The 17,984-nt window shown below is 47.9% G+C and overlaps 1 protein-coding gene across 1 annotated transcript in view; it reads left to right on the forward strand.

Annotated features, from left to right (window-relative positions):
- The window catches only part of BIN3 (bridging integrator 3), a 168,088-nt gene that overhangs the window by 136,073 nt on the left and 14,031 nt on the right, over positions 1–17,984 (forward strand). Inside the window, exon 8 of the mRNA XM_032952038.2 lies at positions 6,978–7,112. Coding sequence (XP_032807929.1) covers positions 6,978–7,112 — 135 coding nt within the window. The remainder of the gene's footprint in view (positions 1–6,977; positions 7,113–17,984) is intronic.

Genomic DNA, 17,984 nt, shown 5'->3' on the forward strand with positions numbered 1-17,984 from the left:
GGACCTGATTGAAGTAAGATGTGGTGGACATTGGCACTAGGGGACTAAACGTATAAAACAAACACAAAAATCCCCACCTTATCTCCCCTGCCCATTACATCGCCCCCCCCCCCCCCCCCCCGTATAAACTTCTTAGCAGTCACTAATGGGTAACATACCAGCAAAGCGGCTTCGCACGTTGTAGAAGCACTTTTTTATTTTTACTGGATGGTTTAATAAATGGATGGTCGCCCTGAGACCCTGGCTTGCCTACAAGATGTCTTTGGATCATATTATGCTTAATGCCCCCTTTAAAAGATATGCACTTGGGCCAAGAGGCTGCGTAGTTTCTGTCACCCAAGCCGGGGCATGTTGGGTGTTCCTTACTGCACCTGACACCTCGCAGGTGTCTGGGTCAATACCGAGTGCTGAGATGTAAACGGTTCAAAGTCTTATTCATATTCTTAGTTCTTTCGGTAAAGTCACGTTGAAGGGTCATCAGGTGTGACGACCGTTTGTGTTATGGTCGAAACGTCGTGAGAATTTTTATTGTTTTATATATATTTTATTATTTTATTGTTTCCCTTCAACGTGACTTTACCGAAAGAACTAAGAATATGAATTACTGCAGTCACGAAAGCTTTAAATCAAAATTTAGGTTCCAAGTCTGTTCCACTTGAGTCAGCATTTTTACTCTCTCTCGTGAGCCCCCCTGAGCTTTGTTGTCTTCTGAGCGCAATGCATTCTTGGTAAGCCGTCGAGCCCCACCGTGTTATTTGCCACGACATGCGCATTTATAGGTAAGTTTCTTAAACCGAGTGTGTAAAAAGAAAATTTAAAAATACCATGCAGTTACCCACCGGACTTAGTAGAGGGGGCACTGAGTTTCCTTTTTCATGATATATTTTTTGCATTTAATTGAGAATATATATGTGTGTGTGTGTGTGCACATCATACATGTGTCGTGACTGTACTTGTCACTGTGTGGTGCCGGGATTTGCGAAGTCTTACGGCCGGTAACGTTGTGATTATGGGCAGCCCGGGTTGCGGGCTGCAGTAGCAACTCTAGCGGTGGTTGGGTGAGCGCTGGTTAGCGCGGAGGCACCGCGAGCAGTATGGGGTGCCGGCTCCCAGCGAGGGAGCGAGAGCAAGCGTCAGCCAACCAGGGTAGCTCTGGTGCATGGTACTCTGGCTGACCTGTTGTCACGTGACCGGACGACACTGGAGGGGGGCCACCGGTGGACGGGGGCCGAGGAGCGGTCACGTGGTCCCAGAGAGCTCTCGGGAACATTTGAGAAGGAGCTCGAGAAGCCTGGAAGGTGGGCGGGGCTAAGGGCGGAGCCAGCCCCAGCCCGGGGGTATATAATGAGAGCTCCGTGAGGAGCTCGGGGTTCTTCAAGTGTTGGTGTTCGAAGATCCACGTCAGGGAGAAGAAGCCTCTAGCCACGCGGTCCGGGACCCAGCTTGTGGTCCGGACCGGGATAGCGAACCCTGTCTAGTTCTGCCGTAGCGTGGTTAGATGGGGGTTCGAGATCCGAGCGTAGGTCGTGTTATGTTTGTGCTGTTGTGTGAATAAATAGTGTTGCTCCCAAGATAACTCAGTTGGACTCACTACACATGTGTAAACGTGTGTTTGCTGAAAAACCAAGGTGGCTTGTTAGTTCAGGGGTCAGGGCACTGAACCAGCACCATTTAAGTTCCTGGGTTGGATTCCCAGTTTCAGCCACAATTTATCAATCTGGGTTATTAAGTTGATAGTCACATATGACTTCATGAAAAAAGCTCTTTTTTTTGTTTTGACTGTCATGGAATGAGTAATCCCAAAATCCCTGTTTATTGTGTTAATATTGTGAATTATTTGTACTTTACACATCATGTTTTACCTATACCCTCTGGCGTGCTCTGTTCCGATGTTACCGGTTCGTCCGTATGGATCATTCTGATGTCGTTGTTGTTCGTGTTCTCTGCTGATGCACCACGGATCCTCCTTTGCAAACTATAGCTGGGTAACTGGCTACCACGGGACTTTTCGTGTGACAAATAAACATTTGATTGAATGCAGCAGGAAGCATGGAAAGTGCAGCACTCTTGTGTGGATTTTACACGATTTGCTTGTCAGAAGTAGCTCTATGATATCATCTTCTATGGGCCATTCTCTCTGACATGGAGTGATGGAGTGCACTGTAAGAGTACCAAATGGACACTTATTTTCGTGACATGACGCGAATAATCACGCTTGGAAATACAATTGAGAATGTTTTCTGTCCGTTTTAAATAAAATACTTAAAATAGCCATTTATCAATGTGCAGTCATTGTGTCATCGGTAATAGAGGTTTTTGGGTTAGATCACGTAAATATAAATGTGTCGTTAAACCCGCCACCACTCGACGCAGCCAATTAGTCGCGAAAGACTACGTATTAAATTGTATAATCAGAACAATAATCTATAGAATCATCGATAAAGGCTGGAACTTCCAATTTCAACACAGCCTAAAAGAAGCACCAGGTGCAGTGTGTCGACATCTCCACTGGAGAACCCAAGGTGGCCTGACACAGTGCTCACCACATACTTGCCTTAATAGGTGCTCACTAACAATACTCGACTCTTTTCATCTGTACTCAGTGAAGCAGCCCCACAGCAGGGCAAAACATACTCGTCACACAGCTCAAGTTTGCAACCTGTCATTCCGTTATCACATAGTCCATCTGTCCCAATACCACAGTTGTGGGTGAGACGAATTCAAGACTGTGGTAATCATCATGCTATGGAGAGTTTGGTGGCCCGTGTTGGGAATAATGCACAAAAACACTTTAATAATTTAATACTTGAAAAAAAATGTACGTAGCATATCAACTCTCATTAACTGTCCTTCACGTGGCTCCCTCTTTGTTTCTGGCCACCCCTTTACCGCTGTGCAACCGAGCTGTGCAGGGCTCAGCCTGGCATGGCTCAGGAGGCACCAGGGTTGTTGTTTTTTTTACACTGCAGAATCCCGAGCTGTGTCGCTGATGTCGCACGCAATGGATAAGTCGAGTCGCCCTGTTTGGCTCGAGGCCGGATTCAGATTTCTTGTGATGCCTTAGTTTCACAGATTGGTTCTGGTTTGGCTCTGCAAAACAGCCAGTGTTGAAGGGCTAAGTGGTTGAGCAATGGAGAGAAAGGCTCCATGAAGGCATCGTCATCTGTGTGTCTCGTTCATGGGGAGCATTCGTGTAGCGGTTAGCGCACTGCGCTACAAACCTGGTGGCCCGACTTCAATTCCCGCTCACGGCCAACATCACCAGTGGCGATTATCTGAATCGGTCCTGGGCCTCCCCTAGGACGACTCGGCCTCAAATGAGTACCTGGTGCGGTGTGTAAACATCACCACTGGAGTGACAAAGGCGGCCGGCCGTGCTGCTGACCACCTACCCCCTCGTGTGCTGTGCCGGCCTTCATAGGTGCTTGCTAACAGCACTTGCCCCCAAAAGCCTGTTAAGGCTCTGCGGGTGATCTTCGTCTTTCCATGTGTACACACATAGGTGCTTGCTAACAGCACTTGCCCCCAAAAGTCTGTTAAGGCTCTGTGGGTGATCTTTGTCTTTCCATGTGTACACACATTGGTGCTTGCTAACAGCACTTGCCCCAACAGTCTGTTAAGGCTCTGCGGGGGGTCTTTGTCTTTCCATGTGTACACACATAGGTGCTTGCTAACAGCACTTGCCCCAACAGTCTGTTAAGGCTATACGGGGGGTCTTTGTCTTTCCATGTGTACACACATAGGTGCTTGCTAACAGCACTTGCCCCAACAGTCTGTTAAGGCTCTGCGGGGGGGTCTTTGTCTTTCCATGTGTACACACATAGGTGCTTGCTAACAGCACTTGCCCCAACAGTCTGTTAAGGCTCTGTGGGGGGGTCTTTGTCTTTCCATGTGTACACACATAGGTGCTTGCTAACAGCACTTGCCCCAACAGTCTGTTAAGGCTCTGTGGGGGGTCTTTGTCTTTCCATGTGTACACACATTGGTGCTTGCTAACAGCACTTGCCCCAACAGTCTGTTAAGGCTATACGGGGGGTCTTTGTCTTTCCATGTGTACACACATAGGTGCTTGCTAACAGCACTTGCCCCAACAGTCTGTTAAGGCTCTGTGGGGGGTCTTTGTATTTGCATGTGTACACACATTGGTGCTTGCTAACAGCACTTGCCCCAACAGTCTGTTAAGGCTATACGGGGGGTCTTTGTCTTTCCATGTGTACACACATAGGTGCTTGCTAACAGCACTTGCCCCAACAGTCTGTTAAGGCTCTGTGGGGGGGTCTTTGTCTTTCCATGTGTACACACATAGGTGCTTGCTAACAGCACTTGCCCCAACAGTCTGTTAAGGCTCTGTGGGGGGGTCTTTGTCTTTCCATGTGTACACACATAGGTGCTTGCTAACAGCACTTGCCCCAACAGTCTGTTAAGGCTCTGCGGGTGATCTTTGTCTTTCCATGTGTACACACATAGGTGCTTGCTAACAGCACTTGCCCCAACAGTCTGTTAAGGCTCTGTGGGGGGTCTTTGTCTTTCCATGTGTACACACATAGGTGCTTGCTAACAGCACTTGCCCCAACAGTCTGTTAAGGCTATACGGGTGATCTTTGTCTTTCCATGTGTACACACATAGGTGCTTGCTAACAGCACTTGCCCCCAACAGTCTGTTAAGGCTCTGCGGGTGATCTTCGTCTTTCCATGTGTACACACATAGGTGCTTGCTAACAGCACTTGCCCCAACAGTCTGTTAAGGCTATACGGGTGATCTTTGTCTTTGCATGTGTACACACATAGGTGCTTGCTAACAGCACTTGCCCCAACAGTCTGTTAAGGCTCTGCGGGTGATCTTTGTCTTTCCATGTGTACACACATAGGTGCTTGCTAACAGCACTTGCCCCAACAGTCTGTTAAGGCTATACGGGGGGTCTTTGTCTTTCCATGTGTACACACATAGGTGCTTGCTAACAGCACTTGCCCCAGCAGTCTGTTAAGGCTCTGTGGGGGGTCTTTGTCTTTTCATGTGTACACACATAGGTGCTTGCTAACAGCACTTGCCCCAAAAGTCTGTTAAGGCTCTGCGGGTGATCTTTGTCTTTCCATGTGTACACACATAGGTGCTTGCTAACAGCACTTGCCCCCAACAGTCTGTTAAGGCTATACGGGTGATCTTTGTCTTTCCATGTGTACACACATAGGTGCTTGCTAACAGCACTTGCCCCAACAGTCTGTTAAGGCTATACGGGTGGTCTTTGTCTTTGCATGTGTACACACATAGGTCCTTGCTAACAGCACTTGCCCCAACAGTCTGTTAAGGCTCTGTGGGGGGGTCTTTGTCTTTCCATGTGTACACACATAGGTGCTTGCTAACAGCACTTGCCCCCAACAGTCTGTTAAGGCTATACGGGTGATCTTTGTCTTTCCATGTGTACACACATAGATGCTTGCTAACAGCACTTGCCCCCAACAGTCTGTTAAGGCTATACGGGGGGTCTTTGTCTTTCCATGTGTACACACATAGGTGCTTGCTAACAGCACTTGCCCCAACAGTCTGTTAAGGCTATACGAGGTGATCTTCGTCTTTCCATGTGTACACACATAGGTGCTTGCTAACAGCACTTGCCCCCAACAGTCTGTTAAGGCTATACGGGTGGGTCTTCGTCTTTGCATGTGTACACACATAGGTGCTTGCTAACAGCACTTGCCCCCAACAGTCTGTTAAGGCTATACGGGTGGTCTTTGTCTTTGCATGTGTACACACATAGGTCCTTGCTAACAGCACTTGCCCCAACAGTCTGTTAAGGCTCTGTGGGGGGGTCTTTGTCTTTCCATGTGTACACACATAGGTGCTTGCTAACAGCACTTGCCCCCAACAGTCTGTTAAGGCTATACGGGTGATCTTTGTCTTTCCATGTGTACACACATAGGTGCTTGCTAACAGCACTTGCCCCCAACAGTCTGTTAAGGCTATACGGGGGGTCTTTGTCTTTCCATGTGTACACACATAGGTGCTTGCTAACAGCACTTGCCCCAACAGTCTGTTAAGGCTATACGGGTGGGTCTTCGTCTTTGCATGTGTACACACATAGGTGCTTGCTAACAGCACTTGCCCCCAACAGTCTGTTAAGGCTATACGGGTGGGTCTTTGTCTTTCCATGTGTACACACATAGGTGCTTGCTAACAGCACTTGCCCCAACAGTCTGTTAAGGCTATACGAGGTGATCTTCGTCTTTCCATGTGTACACACATAGGTGCTTGCTAACAGCACTTGCCCCCAACAGTCTGTTAAGGCTATACGGGTGGGTCTTCGTCTTTGCATGTGTACACACATAGGTGCTTGCTAACAGCACTTGCCCCCAACAGTCTGTTAAGGCTATACGGGTGATCTTTGTCTTTGCATGTGTACACACATAGGTGCTTGCTAACAGCACTTGCCCCCAACAGTCTGTTAAGGCTCTGTGGGGTGATCTTTGTCTTTCCATGTGTACACACATTGGTGCTTGCTAACAGCACTTGCCCCAACAGTCTGTTAAGGCTATACGAGGTGATCTTCGTCTTTCCATGTGTACACACATAGGTGCTTGCTAACAGCACTTGCCCCCAACAGTCTGTTAAGGCTATACGGGGTGATCTTTGTCTTTCCATGTGTACACACATAGGTGCTTGCTAACAGCACTTGCCCCCAACAGTCTGTTAAGGCTATACGGGTGGGTCTTTGTCTTTCCATGTGTACACACATAGGTGCTTGCTAACAGCACTTGCCCCCAACAGTCTGTTAAGGCTATACGGGTGGTCTTTGTCTTTCCATGTGTACACACATTGGTGCTTGCTAACAGCACTTGCCCCCAACAGTCTGTTAAGGCTATACGGGTGGGTCTTTGTCTTTGCATGTGTACACACATAGGTGCTTGCTAACAGCACTTGCCCCCCAACAGTCTGTTAAGGCTATACGGGTGGGTCTTTGTCTTTGCATGTGTACACACAGTCGCGTGAGGAGATGAAGCCTGTACGGGAGGAGTTTGAACAGAGGAACAAGGCCCTGCTGGAGGAGATGCCGCAGCTCTACACGAGCCGAGCCGACTACTTTCAGCCCAGCTTTGAGGCGCTCGTGCGCTCACAGGTATGACCCAGAGGGGGCCCCCCACGCACTGCGCTCAGCGCAACTGGGATCGCGGTCGGAAGGTCGTGAGTTTAGCCGAGGCTATCCGATTCATTCAGAAAATCGACGGGAGTCGTACGTATGTACGTCTGAACGTCTTTCGCACCGTACGTGGCCAACCGCGCTAATCGGAGTTGAGCGCCCCCTCCCACGCCTGTTGGAGTAGGGTAACACTTATCATCCATGTGCGGGGGAGTGGAAGTGTGGCGCTGTGGCTATGCGTTACGAACCCAGAATGTGAGTTGGATTCCCGACCACGGCTCACATCAGTTGTGAGTGAAATCTGAACCAGTCCGGTCACCAACCCGCACTGACGTTTATGGTGAAGTATAGTCGAACGTACTCCATGAGCCATTCACGGTGGGGAAGCCTTCATTTACCGGTAGATTGACATTTGACTTTGAACTCTGATTATTGCTATCCGTTGAACTGCAGAATCCGCACATAGCGTACATTGCACCCATTGTCTTAAGTTGTTGTCATGATGCAACCTCGCAACAAATGGAACTGCCCCTCGTTGCAGTGCCCGTGGAAAAGGGCAAAAAACTCAGCAACAAAGGTCTTCAAGGAGCCCCGAGGGGGATTGATAAGCAAAGCGGCTCGTTTATTTTAAGGAGGCACGTGTCGTTCACAATTATCGTTTCTCTCGTCTTCAACCCACACTGAACGAGGGTGGCTACGCGGTTCTAATGATAAGTATAGGTGTTATCACAGAAAAAATGAGTGTGTCCTTTAGGAAGATGTTAAAGCACCCGTGTCATATAGTACCCATTTGTATGCTCATGGAATAGTGTCATTCTCATCAGGATTATTATAGCCAATGATAAAATCGTCTTGAATACCCTCTAATCAGATATCAATCTAATCAGATATCAGAAACTAAGCTGCTTCTGAGCCTGTATAGGGCTCTGATGGGTGAACGGCATGTATAACAGGTGTTATAGGCTATTTTATTGGCAGCAGAGGGTAGTGCATCAAAATCCAGTGTCGTATTGTACTCGTACGCTTTCACACCTATGCTCCCCATCTTCACTGTTCACCCATACTGACCATCGTGGTGAAGTATGGTCACTTAACCCCTACGAGCCATATGGCATGAGGGGAGGCGTGCATCCAGTAAGTGGATCATTGCATATTGCACAATAAGAATAACGAGATATATGTTAGGTTGGCACACTCGATAAAATGCTTGTGGTCACAATGTAGGTTGTGATGCCACATTGTGTTGACTTAGCCGATCAGTTCTTCCAACGTCGACAGTATTATTGCCACAGTGTTGGCCTGACATTCAGCTTTGATTTGTTGCTGTTAAACTCAATAATAAAATATACGCGTGGTTGTGCTCTTGCACATGCACGTAACTTGCACACACTGCACTGATTTCATTCGGTGAGTATACGCGTGTGTGTTTGTGTGTAGAGTGGGGAGCGGTGGCGCAGTGCTCAGCGCGCTGTGCTATGAACCCCGTGATCCGAGTTCAATTCCCGTTCACGGCCCACACCAATGACGATTATCAGAACCGGTCCTGGGCCTCCCCTCGGTCGACTCAGCCTCAAACGAGTACCTGGTTAAGGGTGTTAACATCGCCACTCATGGAGACAAAGGCGACCAGGTGTGGTGCTGGCCACCCACCCCATTGTGTCCCGTGCCAGCCTTCATATGTGCTCACGAACAGCATTTGCCCCAAAAGTCTGTTAAGGCTATACGGGAGATCTTTGAAACTGCAATAATTAGCATTTTTCGGACTGAATCATAGCAAACAGGGAACACCCTTATTTCTGGAAAAGGAGTGGCAGTAGCAAAGCATTCCCAGAATGCAACACCATGCTTTGGTTAATCAGAGATGAATTTTTCTCCAGATCCTTAGATTTTTCCCTCCACATGTATAAACATGCCTTGAGAGTATCTGGCTGCTACACATTTCCCCTTTTTTTTCTGGAAGATTTGCTGGTTTATCCAGGATGTTTCTGTTGCGCGTCGTCGCTTTAAGATGTTCTGTGTTCATATTTTGTTTGTTGTGGTTGCACCAGACTCAAGAGCCGCATGGCTCACAGGGCTATACCTAATAAATGAAACTTGAAACTTTGTTGAGCTATCATTTGTGGCCAGGTCACTTCTGAAAAACAGCAATATAGCTCGATGGGCCTTACCTGCTGAAATAAAAAATGAAGTTAATACTTGAAACTAGATTCAAAGGAGGTCTCATGATGTAAATGCTTACCCCAAGCCCTCATTACTTTGGTAGTGCATTGTCTTTGAGCTGTACGCTTTTTGGCGTCCTCAGGTCTAACACCGTTTGAGACGAGGCTCAAAAGAAAGCTGTCTCTGGTGTGGACCAATCAGTTTCAAGGACAATGCATCTATTATCAGTGTGTTATTTGTTTGCATTCTGACCACAAGTATTGTGGTGAATGCGGTAACATGATTCCTTGTGAAAAGGTGTCAGCGTTGTTGCGAGAAAAAAGGGGGGAAAGCCTATTGTTATATTTTGGTACTGGCAAAGGAGGTCTCATGATAAGACCGCGCTCTTTTCTTCCACGTGAGACTCGCTTGTTTGCCGACCTTCATCCTGAACCTATTCTACTGTTAAAAGACTTAACCTCATCTATTCGCACTAAATCCTGGAGTGGAAATGGCGAAGCAGCTTTGCAAATAAAAGTAAAATATATATTGTGAACAGTCGTAGCTTCATGGCGTATCGAAGCCGTAGGGTTTTGTTTTTTGCACAGCATATACCACGACAGTGAAAAATTATGAATGGTTGGTTGAAATATAATAGTTGACGTGTGAATAGATGAGGGTTACCTGTGATGGAATTTTGTTCAATTTTCTCCCTTGTCACTACAACAATGCACCACGTATATAATTCCCCTGCCACCTGTAACGTACAAACAAAGAGGAAAACCTATTCTCACCTTACAAATTCTCTGATCATCCTTCACCCACTCCCCCTTGACCTGATGTCGCTTTTACAGCCATTCCCAACGCAGTTATGCGTGGTTACTTTACAAACACAATTTATACTCCATTGGATGTCTCATTTTTTTCTGAACTAGCACTTGTGAGTTCCAATAGTCGAGTAAGATAGGTTAGAAGCAAATCGTTACGTCTGTGGTGGCCTTGAATATTAAGGAGTGATAATGTTCCATGTTTTCATGATGCCGTTTAAATCAGCTGCTCCAGGCTATAAGAACACAAACTTAGCTTCAGGTTAAAAGTACTAAAGATGCAGCCCTGCAATTGCTTGCCCACTGCTGCTGCTGTTGGAAGGACCCCGAACTCGAGGGTTATTTCGCCGAATTTTTCTGAGCTAGCCAGACGTATTAGTATGGGTGGTGTAACATCGAGTTGCGTGTAAACCCCTTACTCCACGTGGCCTGCCAGCTGACCAACTGTGTTGCACCCATTTATTTCCGATGGCAGAACAGAGGCGGGGGTGGGGGGCATTTTATAAACTACAAGTGCTCCGTTTTAATTATTGCTGCCTTAATACACGTAGGAAAATGCTTGCGTGCTTTTTATTTTTGCCAATTATTTGTCATCTTCGTTGTTGTTTCTATGAAATTATACCAATTGAAATTCTGAAAATTATAACCACAAGTTTGTCTTGGTTCTCATGGCTCATTTTATTATGATGAGTTGCTTATCCCTAGCCTAACAAATAGCTGCTTTGTGTAGACTATGTATCACATGCTGCCTGACAGTTTTAAGGGTTCGTTCGTTCGTTTCTCAGTCTGCTTGTCCTGGTGAGGGTCGCGGCGTCAGCATATCGAGGAGGGCGGTCCAGACCTCCCTTTCCCTGGCGACAGAATCTAGCTGTTCCTGGGGAATTCCCAGGTGTTCCCAGGCCAGCTGAACGACATAGTCCAGCTAGCGTGTCCTGGGCCGGCCCCTGGGTTTTTGCCCAGTGGGACATGCCCGGTTGAGATCCAGGGGGAGTCTGTTGGTGGGCATCCTTACCAGGTGCCCGAACCACCTCAACTGGCTCCTCTTGATCCGGAGGAGCAGCCGCTTGATTTTGAGGCTTTCCCGGATTACGGAGCTCCTCACCCGACCACAGAAAGTGAGCCCGGCAACCCTGCGGAGAAACCTCATTTCGGCCCCTTGTACCCGCGATCTCATCCTTTCGGTCATTACCCAAAGCTCATGACCATAGGTGAGGGTGGGAATGTAGATCGACCTGGAAACCGACAGCTTTGTTCGAGAACTCAGCTCCCGCTTCACTACCACGGAATGGTGTAGTCCCCGCAACACTGTGGATGCCGCACTGATCCCCCGGCCGATCTCCCGCTGCCACTTACCATCACTCTTGAAAGAGACCCCGAAGAACTTAAACTCTTCCACTAAAGGCAGCTGTTCCGCCTCACCTAGAGAGAACAAGCCACCATCTCCCGGGAGTACATGCTGGAGATAACAGACTGATGAGTCAAAGAGGAAAGGACAATGTCATCTGCAAAAAGCAGCGACGTCACCTCCATGCCCCCATTCTGGATACTCTTCGTACCTCGGCTGCGGCTTGATATCCTGTCCATGAAAATCACAAACGGGAGTGGAGACAAGACGCACCCACCATGAACGACTTTGATTTAACACAAAGAATACAGACACAGCTCTCACTCTGGGAATTAAGGGACCGGATACAGCACAAAAGCAGCACCAGTACATAATACTTCTACAGCACCTCTCACAAGGCATTGCAGGGAACACAGTCATATGCCTTCTCCAAGTCTACAAAGCAAAGGTAGACTGGAGAAGCATACTCCTATGACCCCTCAAATATCTGTGAGAGAGAAAAGAGCTGGTCCATTGTTCCACGACCATGACGGGATCCACATTGTTTCACGACCATGACGGGATCCACATTGTTCCACCTGAATCTGAGGCTCGACCACCGGGCAGAGCCTCCTCGCCAGCACTCTGGCATAGGCTGTACCTGAGACGCAGAGGAGTGTGATCCCTCTGTAGTTGGAGCAACCCTCTGGTCCCCTTTTTTAAAAATGGGAACCAGGCCTCCTTCTAGATTTGAAGCTTTCGTGACTGCGAGGATTCATACTCTTTGGTTTTATTCGGTAAAGTCACGTAGATAAAATAAAACAAAATTAAAGAAAATAATTAAATCACGACGTTTCGGAGGCAACACAAGCTTCCGTCTTCAGGTGGAAAAGTCAACGCAGAATATCTGTGTTAGGAGCACAGTTCAGAGATGACCTTCGATTATATACAGGTTAAGGGAGGGGGGAGGAGTCAGTAAGGGGGCGTGGGTGGGTGGGAGGGCTGGGCTAAGCAGCCTTTTGATAGATTGCTGCGGCTAACACCCACTTCTCAAAGCTCACAACAATGGGCCCCCCGATGTGGGCTCAACAAAGGGTCCCCCAGTGCGAGCTCACAACAAAGGGCTCACAACAAAGGGCCCTCAATGTGAGATAACATCAAAGGGCTTCCAGATGCGAGCTCTCTGTGAACGCGATCAAAGGGCACTATGATATACAACAACTGAGGAATGGCTGTACAAAAAATTGAAAGGCAGCTAACGTTTGACTTGATTTTAAACATCTTTACAGTGATTACTCAATTTGAACCATCCTCTCGGTTGAAGTTGTGTCTATGTTTGTAAATCTGGATGGCCTTGTGGACAAACCTCTGATAATAGCCTGTAGGTGTGCAGAGCACCTTGGTGTCGGAGAAGACAATATCATGATCACCCACAGCGTTGTAACAATGATCAGCTACGGCAGAAGAATTTGTTCTGCCGTGTTTCAAATCTGATTTGTGCTCGCGGATTCGGTCAGAGATATGTCGTTTCGTCTCCCCGATATAACAGTCCCCGTAGGTACAACTCAATTTGTAAACACCGGGGTACTGTAGATCAGGAATCACATCCTTTACTGACGGGATCAGATCGCGGATTTTGTGCACTGTGTTGAACCGGACCTGGATCTTGTGTTTAGAATTTTGGAAATATTTTTAGTAACGCCTGATATGTCTGGTAACGTGATGATTTTGATCGGAGTGTCAAGTGGTTGTTTCTGTGTGGTGGGAGAAACAGCTTGGCAGATGGTACGGTCAGAGTAGCCATTCATCTTGAAGGCCATATGTACATATTGTAATTCACTAGTCAGGTGGTGTTTGTCAGAAATGCAATGAGCCCTATGGATGAACGTTTTGATGAGAGAATTCTTCTGAGTCGGGTGGTGGTGGGAATCCGGTTTCAAGTAGGAGTCTTTGTGGGTGGGCTTCCTGTAAACAGAATGTCCCAAAGAGCCATCAGGACTTCTCTCAAACAGGACATCCAAGAATGGTAGCTTGCCATCTTTCTCCACTTCCATGGTGAATTTAATGGAAGGGTGTCTGGGATTTATGTGGTCTAGGACCACATCAATTCTAAACAAACACAAGATCCAGGTCCGTCTATCTGGTTAGTGCCCCAAGGGACGGATCTAACTTACCACCAGATGGTTATCAGTTGACAGCTCCGTCCCTCTCACCACCCTATTGTCCAGAACATATGGCCTTAAGTCCGATGATGCAACTATAAAGTCAATCATTGACCTTTAGCCCAAGGTGCTCTGGTACCAAGTACACTCATGAGCATCTTTGACTATATCTAGTCGGTACCTTTCAACCTCCACCAACAGCTCTGGCTCCTTCCCCCCTCAGTGACATACCATTCCATGTCCCAATAGCTAGTGTCTATCGCCAACGTCTCGTCCGTCTGAGACCATCCCTTTCCCTGCCATACTGGCATCGCACCCGTCCCTCACCCTTCGTCCTGCGGATGGTGGGCCCACAGGATGGTGCCACGTAGCCATTACGGGCTGGGCCCAACCGGGTTACGTGGGTCACCCAGCCACCGGGAACTTTCCGGCAAACACCACATCCAGGCCTGGCTCTAGCGGTGTATCCCTGTATCCCTTGTCCGGGTGAGGTTCTCTGATTTTTTTTTTTTACCATTCATGAGGGTCTTTATTTTGGACCGTTATTTGTCTGGAACCTCCCCCAAGACCTGCTCAACAAGGAAGACCCTACTAGGAGTACACGACTCCAGGCGACATAGCTCTGAGCGTCATTGGAACACACAAACCCCACCACCACAATAAGGTTACAATCCTTTGGTGGGAGTCGTTCGTAAGGAGAAAAAGGAGTCACAGCCGCATAACCTTGAGACACACCGCAAAAGCCGCACTGAAATCCTTTCAATTGTCTTCACTGGGTGAGGGCCCTATGGTCCTAGCTACGTGAAATGGGCAATGCACGGTGGTAGTCGTACCCTTGCTAGACTATGGAGTTCAGCGCGTAAAGAATATAATTTTATATACTGTATATATTACGGAGGTTATTGAAGGCGGACCAGAGTCAAAATTACGTGATACAGATGGAGAGCGAGGTCAGGTTGGAGTGCATTTTGCACGACTGAACCTGTGCATAATTAGGAAAGTTTCCAATCATTGCATATCAGAATTTTTGAGACCGGAGTAATCTGATGAGCTACAAAGCTCTGTTTCACAGATGTCGTGTAGCAAACTATCACCTGCTAAGCCATGGATTGGAAACATGCACACTAACAAAGATATCAGAACAACAGTTGGATAGATGCACACTGGAAAATATATTCAAAGACAGCAAGAATAAAAAAAAATCGATCAGATAGCAAAAAACGAATGAGACATGATCGTGAATGTTAATCATTGTAAAAGGGTTGATTCCCCATGGGCAAGACTGGTGAATTAATGGCAACCAAGAGAGGGAACTTGTCAAGAGGATGACCACCTTGGAGGTGACAATACATCTCGCTTCCGCAATGAGCTCAAGGAGCATAAGCCATCACTCGAAGTCCAGTCATCCTCGCAACGGTGCCTTTTGGCTAACCATCGGACAAAGACGGTGGCTGCATCGCGCACTTTCCAACGCGCTTCTGCGGCTGTCTGCAACGCCTTTCCGATTTTAGGAAGCCACTGGAGATACGCACTTTTAAATCTAGAATTCAAACTTTTTTTTTATTTAGAACTGATTCTAGTGTTTAGTTTCTTGTCCTTCCCCCGCATCTCCGATTAGCACGGTTGGCTACGTACGGTGCGAAAGAAGTTCCACATGCGTACACATACACGTGCAGGAGCTGTGTATTATGACATTGCACAACAGTGAGGGATTGCAATGGCATGCGGAGATCTTTGTCTTATCAGTGGATAGAATACGGCTAACGATGACAAATTTTGATACGCAGCCTTGTGGCCAGCAGCTAGGATTTCAGAGATTTGAACGTTTGTATTTTCTCGGATCAATTATTGTTTTGATAATGCAATTAAATGTCACCAAATAGCTTTTTAAATGGAGGCTTCCTTTATGTATCACAAGGGGGTAGGGAACAACATTTAATCAGCAACTCCCTTGCACTCAGCGGAGAACACTCCACTCTTCATGCACCTGTAAATGAGAATGATCAAATCCACCGGTGAGTGCTTTTTGCCTGAACCTCTAACGTGCAAGAGTCACGCGAAAGCTGATTGCAAATTACCGGAAAGGCATTTATATTTTCGAATGCACGAAGTTTGAACCCGCTGAACTTGACTCTTTATTATTATTTGGCTTTTTTTTAAAGAAGGTAAAATTTGAATGCGTTTCATGTGCGCGCTTATTAATTGGGGCGTCGCAGCCCGTGCTTGAGGGTACTATAGAGAGGAAGCGTTTTCCTCGCCGAACGAACACGCGGCCCGCACGCTGCCCGCACTCGATGCGGCATCGTGGCCACCACCGGCGGCGCTCGGCCGTCTCCTTGTTGTCGACGTCGCAGTTCTCGGCTCCGCGCGGAGCGATGATGGCCGTTCGGATGTGACACTGCAGCCGTGGCCCAGCAGTGTGGACTGTCGGTGCCGCACACAACCCACCGCTGGGACAAGTGCTGTTAGCAAGCCACCCTAATGTGGAAGCCGCGTCACTCTCGATCGAGAGCATGAGAGTTGACGTGAATCGCCTCTGCCGGCCTCTTGACATGTGCCCCCCGCGCACCGATTGCGTGCGGTGGTGGGGAGTGTGGGGGGGGGGGTGGGTTGCCGTGTAGCTTGGAGGCGCTGACGTACACGAGGTGGCTCCGGCCTCGGGCATTAGGCCACGCACAAAAGCGGGAATGTGTGGAGGGGGGTTAACAATCATGTGCATTAATGCACTGCTTAATTCGTTTTCTAAATACACCGCGACCCCAGCTCGCACCGTGCTTTGTGTGTGCCACCTGCTGCAATTTCACCTACAAGTGGCTTAAAACGGGCCCCGAATTAAGTGAAGAAGGATTGATTAGCGGCTCCGCAGAATTTTGTTTGTTTAAAGTGGACTCGCTGAGAGAAGCTGCTTTTTTTTACGTGCATGGTGTGTGCACGTGTCTGTGCGCACTTATGTGTGTGTGTATGTATGTATGTGTGAGTGCGTGCGTGCGAGCACCTATGAAGGCCAACACGGCGCATGAGGGGGTGGGTGACCAGCACCACCTCCGGCCGTCTTTGTCTCCCTAGTGCCGATGTTTACACAAACCGCATCAGGTACTCATTTGAGGCTGAGCCGACCTGGGGGAGGCCCATGACCGATTCAGATCATTGTGACTGGTGTTGGCCGTGAGCGGGAATTCAACTCGGGTCGCCGGGTTTGTAGCGCAACGCGCTAACCGCTACACCACCGCTTCCCTTCATAGGTGCTCGCTAACATCACTTGTCCCTACAGTCTGTCAAGGTTATATGGAGGAGCTTTGACTTTGCGCGTGCGTGTGAGTATTCGTTTGGGAAGCAGCAGTGTGCTTGTTTCACTGTGGGGTAAAACCAGCACAGACAATCGTTCTCGTAGATGGGCCTCATCCAGCAGTATCTCGATTATAATTGGATGGCCGCTCATCACAACCTGGGGATCAGCCGAGCCCATCGTCCCACCTAGACCACTAACATGAGCAGCACCGTGCGCGGACCCAGGAGCGGTGCCCTCTGGAGGAATGGGCCCCACGAATGTAAACACGGAATTATGACCAGTGCTTGCACAGGGATGTCAGTGGAGATGAACGCACCCACTCGGGCTTACTGGATCCAGGGAGACACAGTTTGTGCCTTTGTGCCAAAGAAGTGGCTATCGATGTTGATGCCTGGCTTGGGCCTCGCCTCGGTTAACTTTGCTAAAAGTGTACCCGTCGCAATACGTAAACACGAGTACTTAGAACACAACTATAGCCAACTGTGCTGTTGAACTCCCACTCATTTATATGTGCCTAGTTGGATATTCTTGTATGTATCGTATACGTATGTTACATATGTGTGTGTGGTTGTGAGTTTCTGTGCCGTGGCGGCCTTCATAGGTGCTACTCGCTAACAGCACTTGTCCCGACAGTAATTTCTTGTTGTGGTTTTCACACCTGATGATGATTGCTTGTGTTGCAGTCGAAACGTCGTGATAATTTTATTGTTTTATATTTTCATTATTTTATTGTTTCCCTTCTACGTGACTTTACCGAAAGAACCAAGAATATACAGAAGATGTTTGTCATTTTGGGGATCAGTGTCATAGTTTTTTTATGCACTGTGCTGTAATACGATAAAAGCAGATGCTATGAACACGGCGACCCGAGCTTCTTTACTGGATAATTGACGAATATCTGAACCAGTTCTGGACCTGCCCAAGGTCGACTCAGCCTTAAACGAGTACCTGGCGTGGTGTGTAAACAACAGCATTGCAGAGAAAAAAATGCAGCCAGGCCTGGTGTTTACCACGCGACTTCTTCGTGTGCTGTGCTTGCCTTCATAGGTGCTTGCTGACAGCACTTGCACCAATAGTTTGTTAATGGGGTCTTTGTGTGTACGGCAGAAG

Source organism: Petromyzon marinus, chromosome 11, assembly GCF_048934315.1.
Source record: "Petromyzon marinus isolate PM22_M1 ecotype Great Lakes invasive population chromosome 11, UKy_Petmar_22M1.pri1.0, whole genome shotgun sequence".
Classification (NCBI taxonomy): domain Eukaryota; kingdom Metazoa; phylum Chordata; class Hyperoartia; order Petromyzontiformes; family Petromyzontidae; genus Petromyzon; species Petromyzon marinus.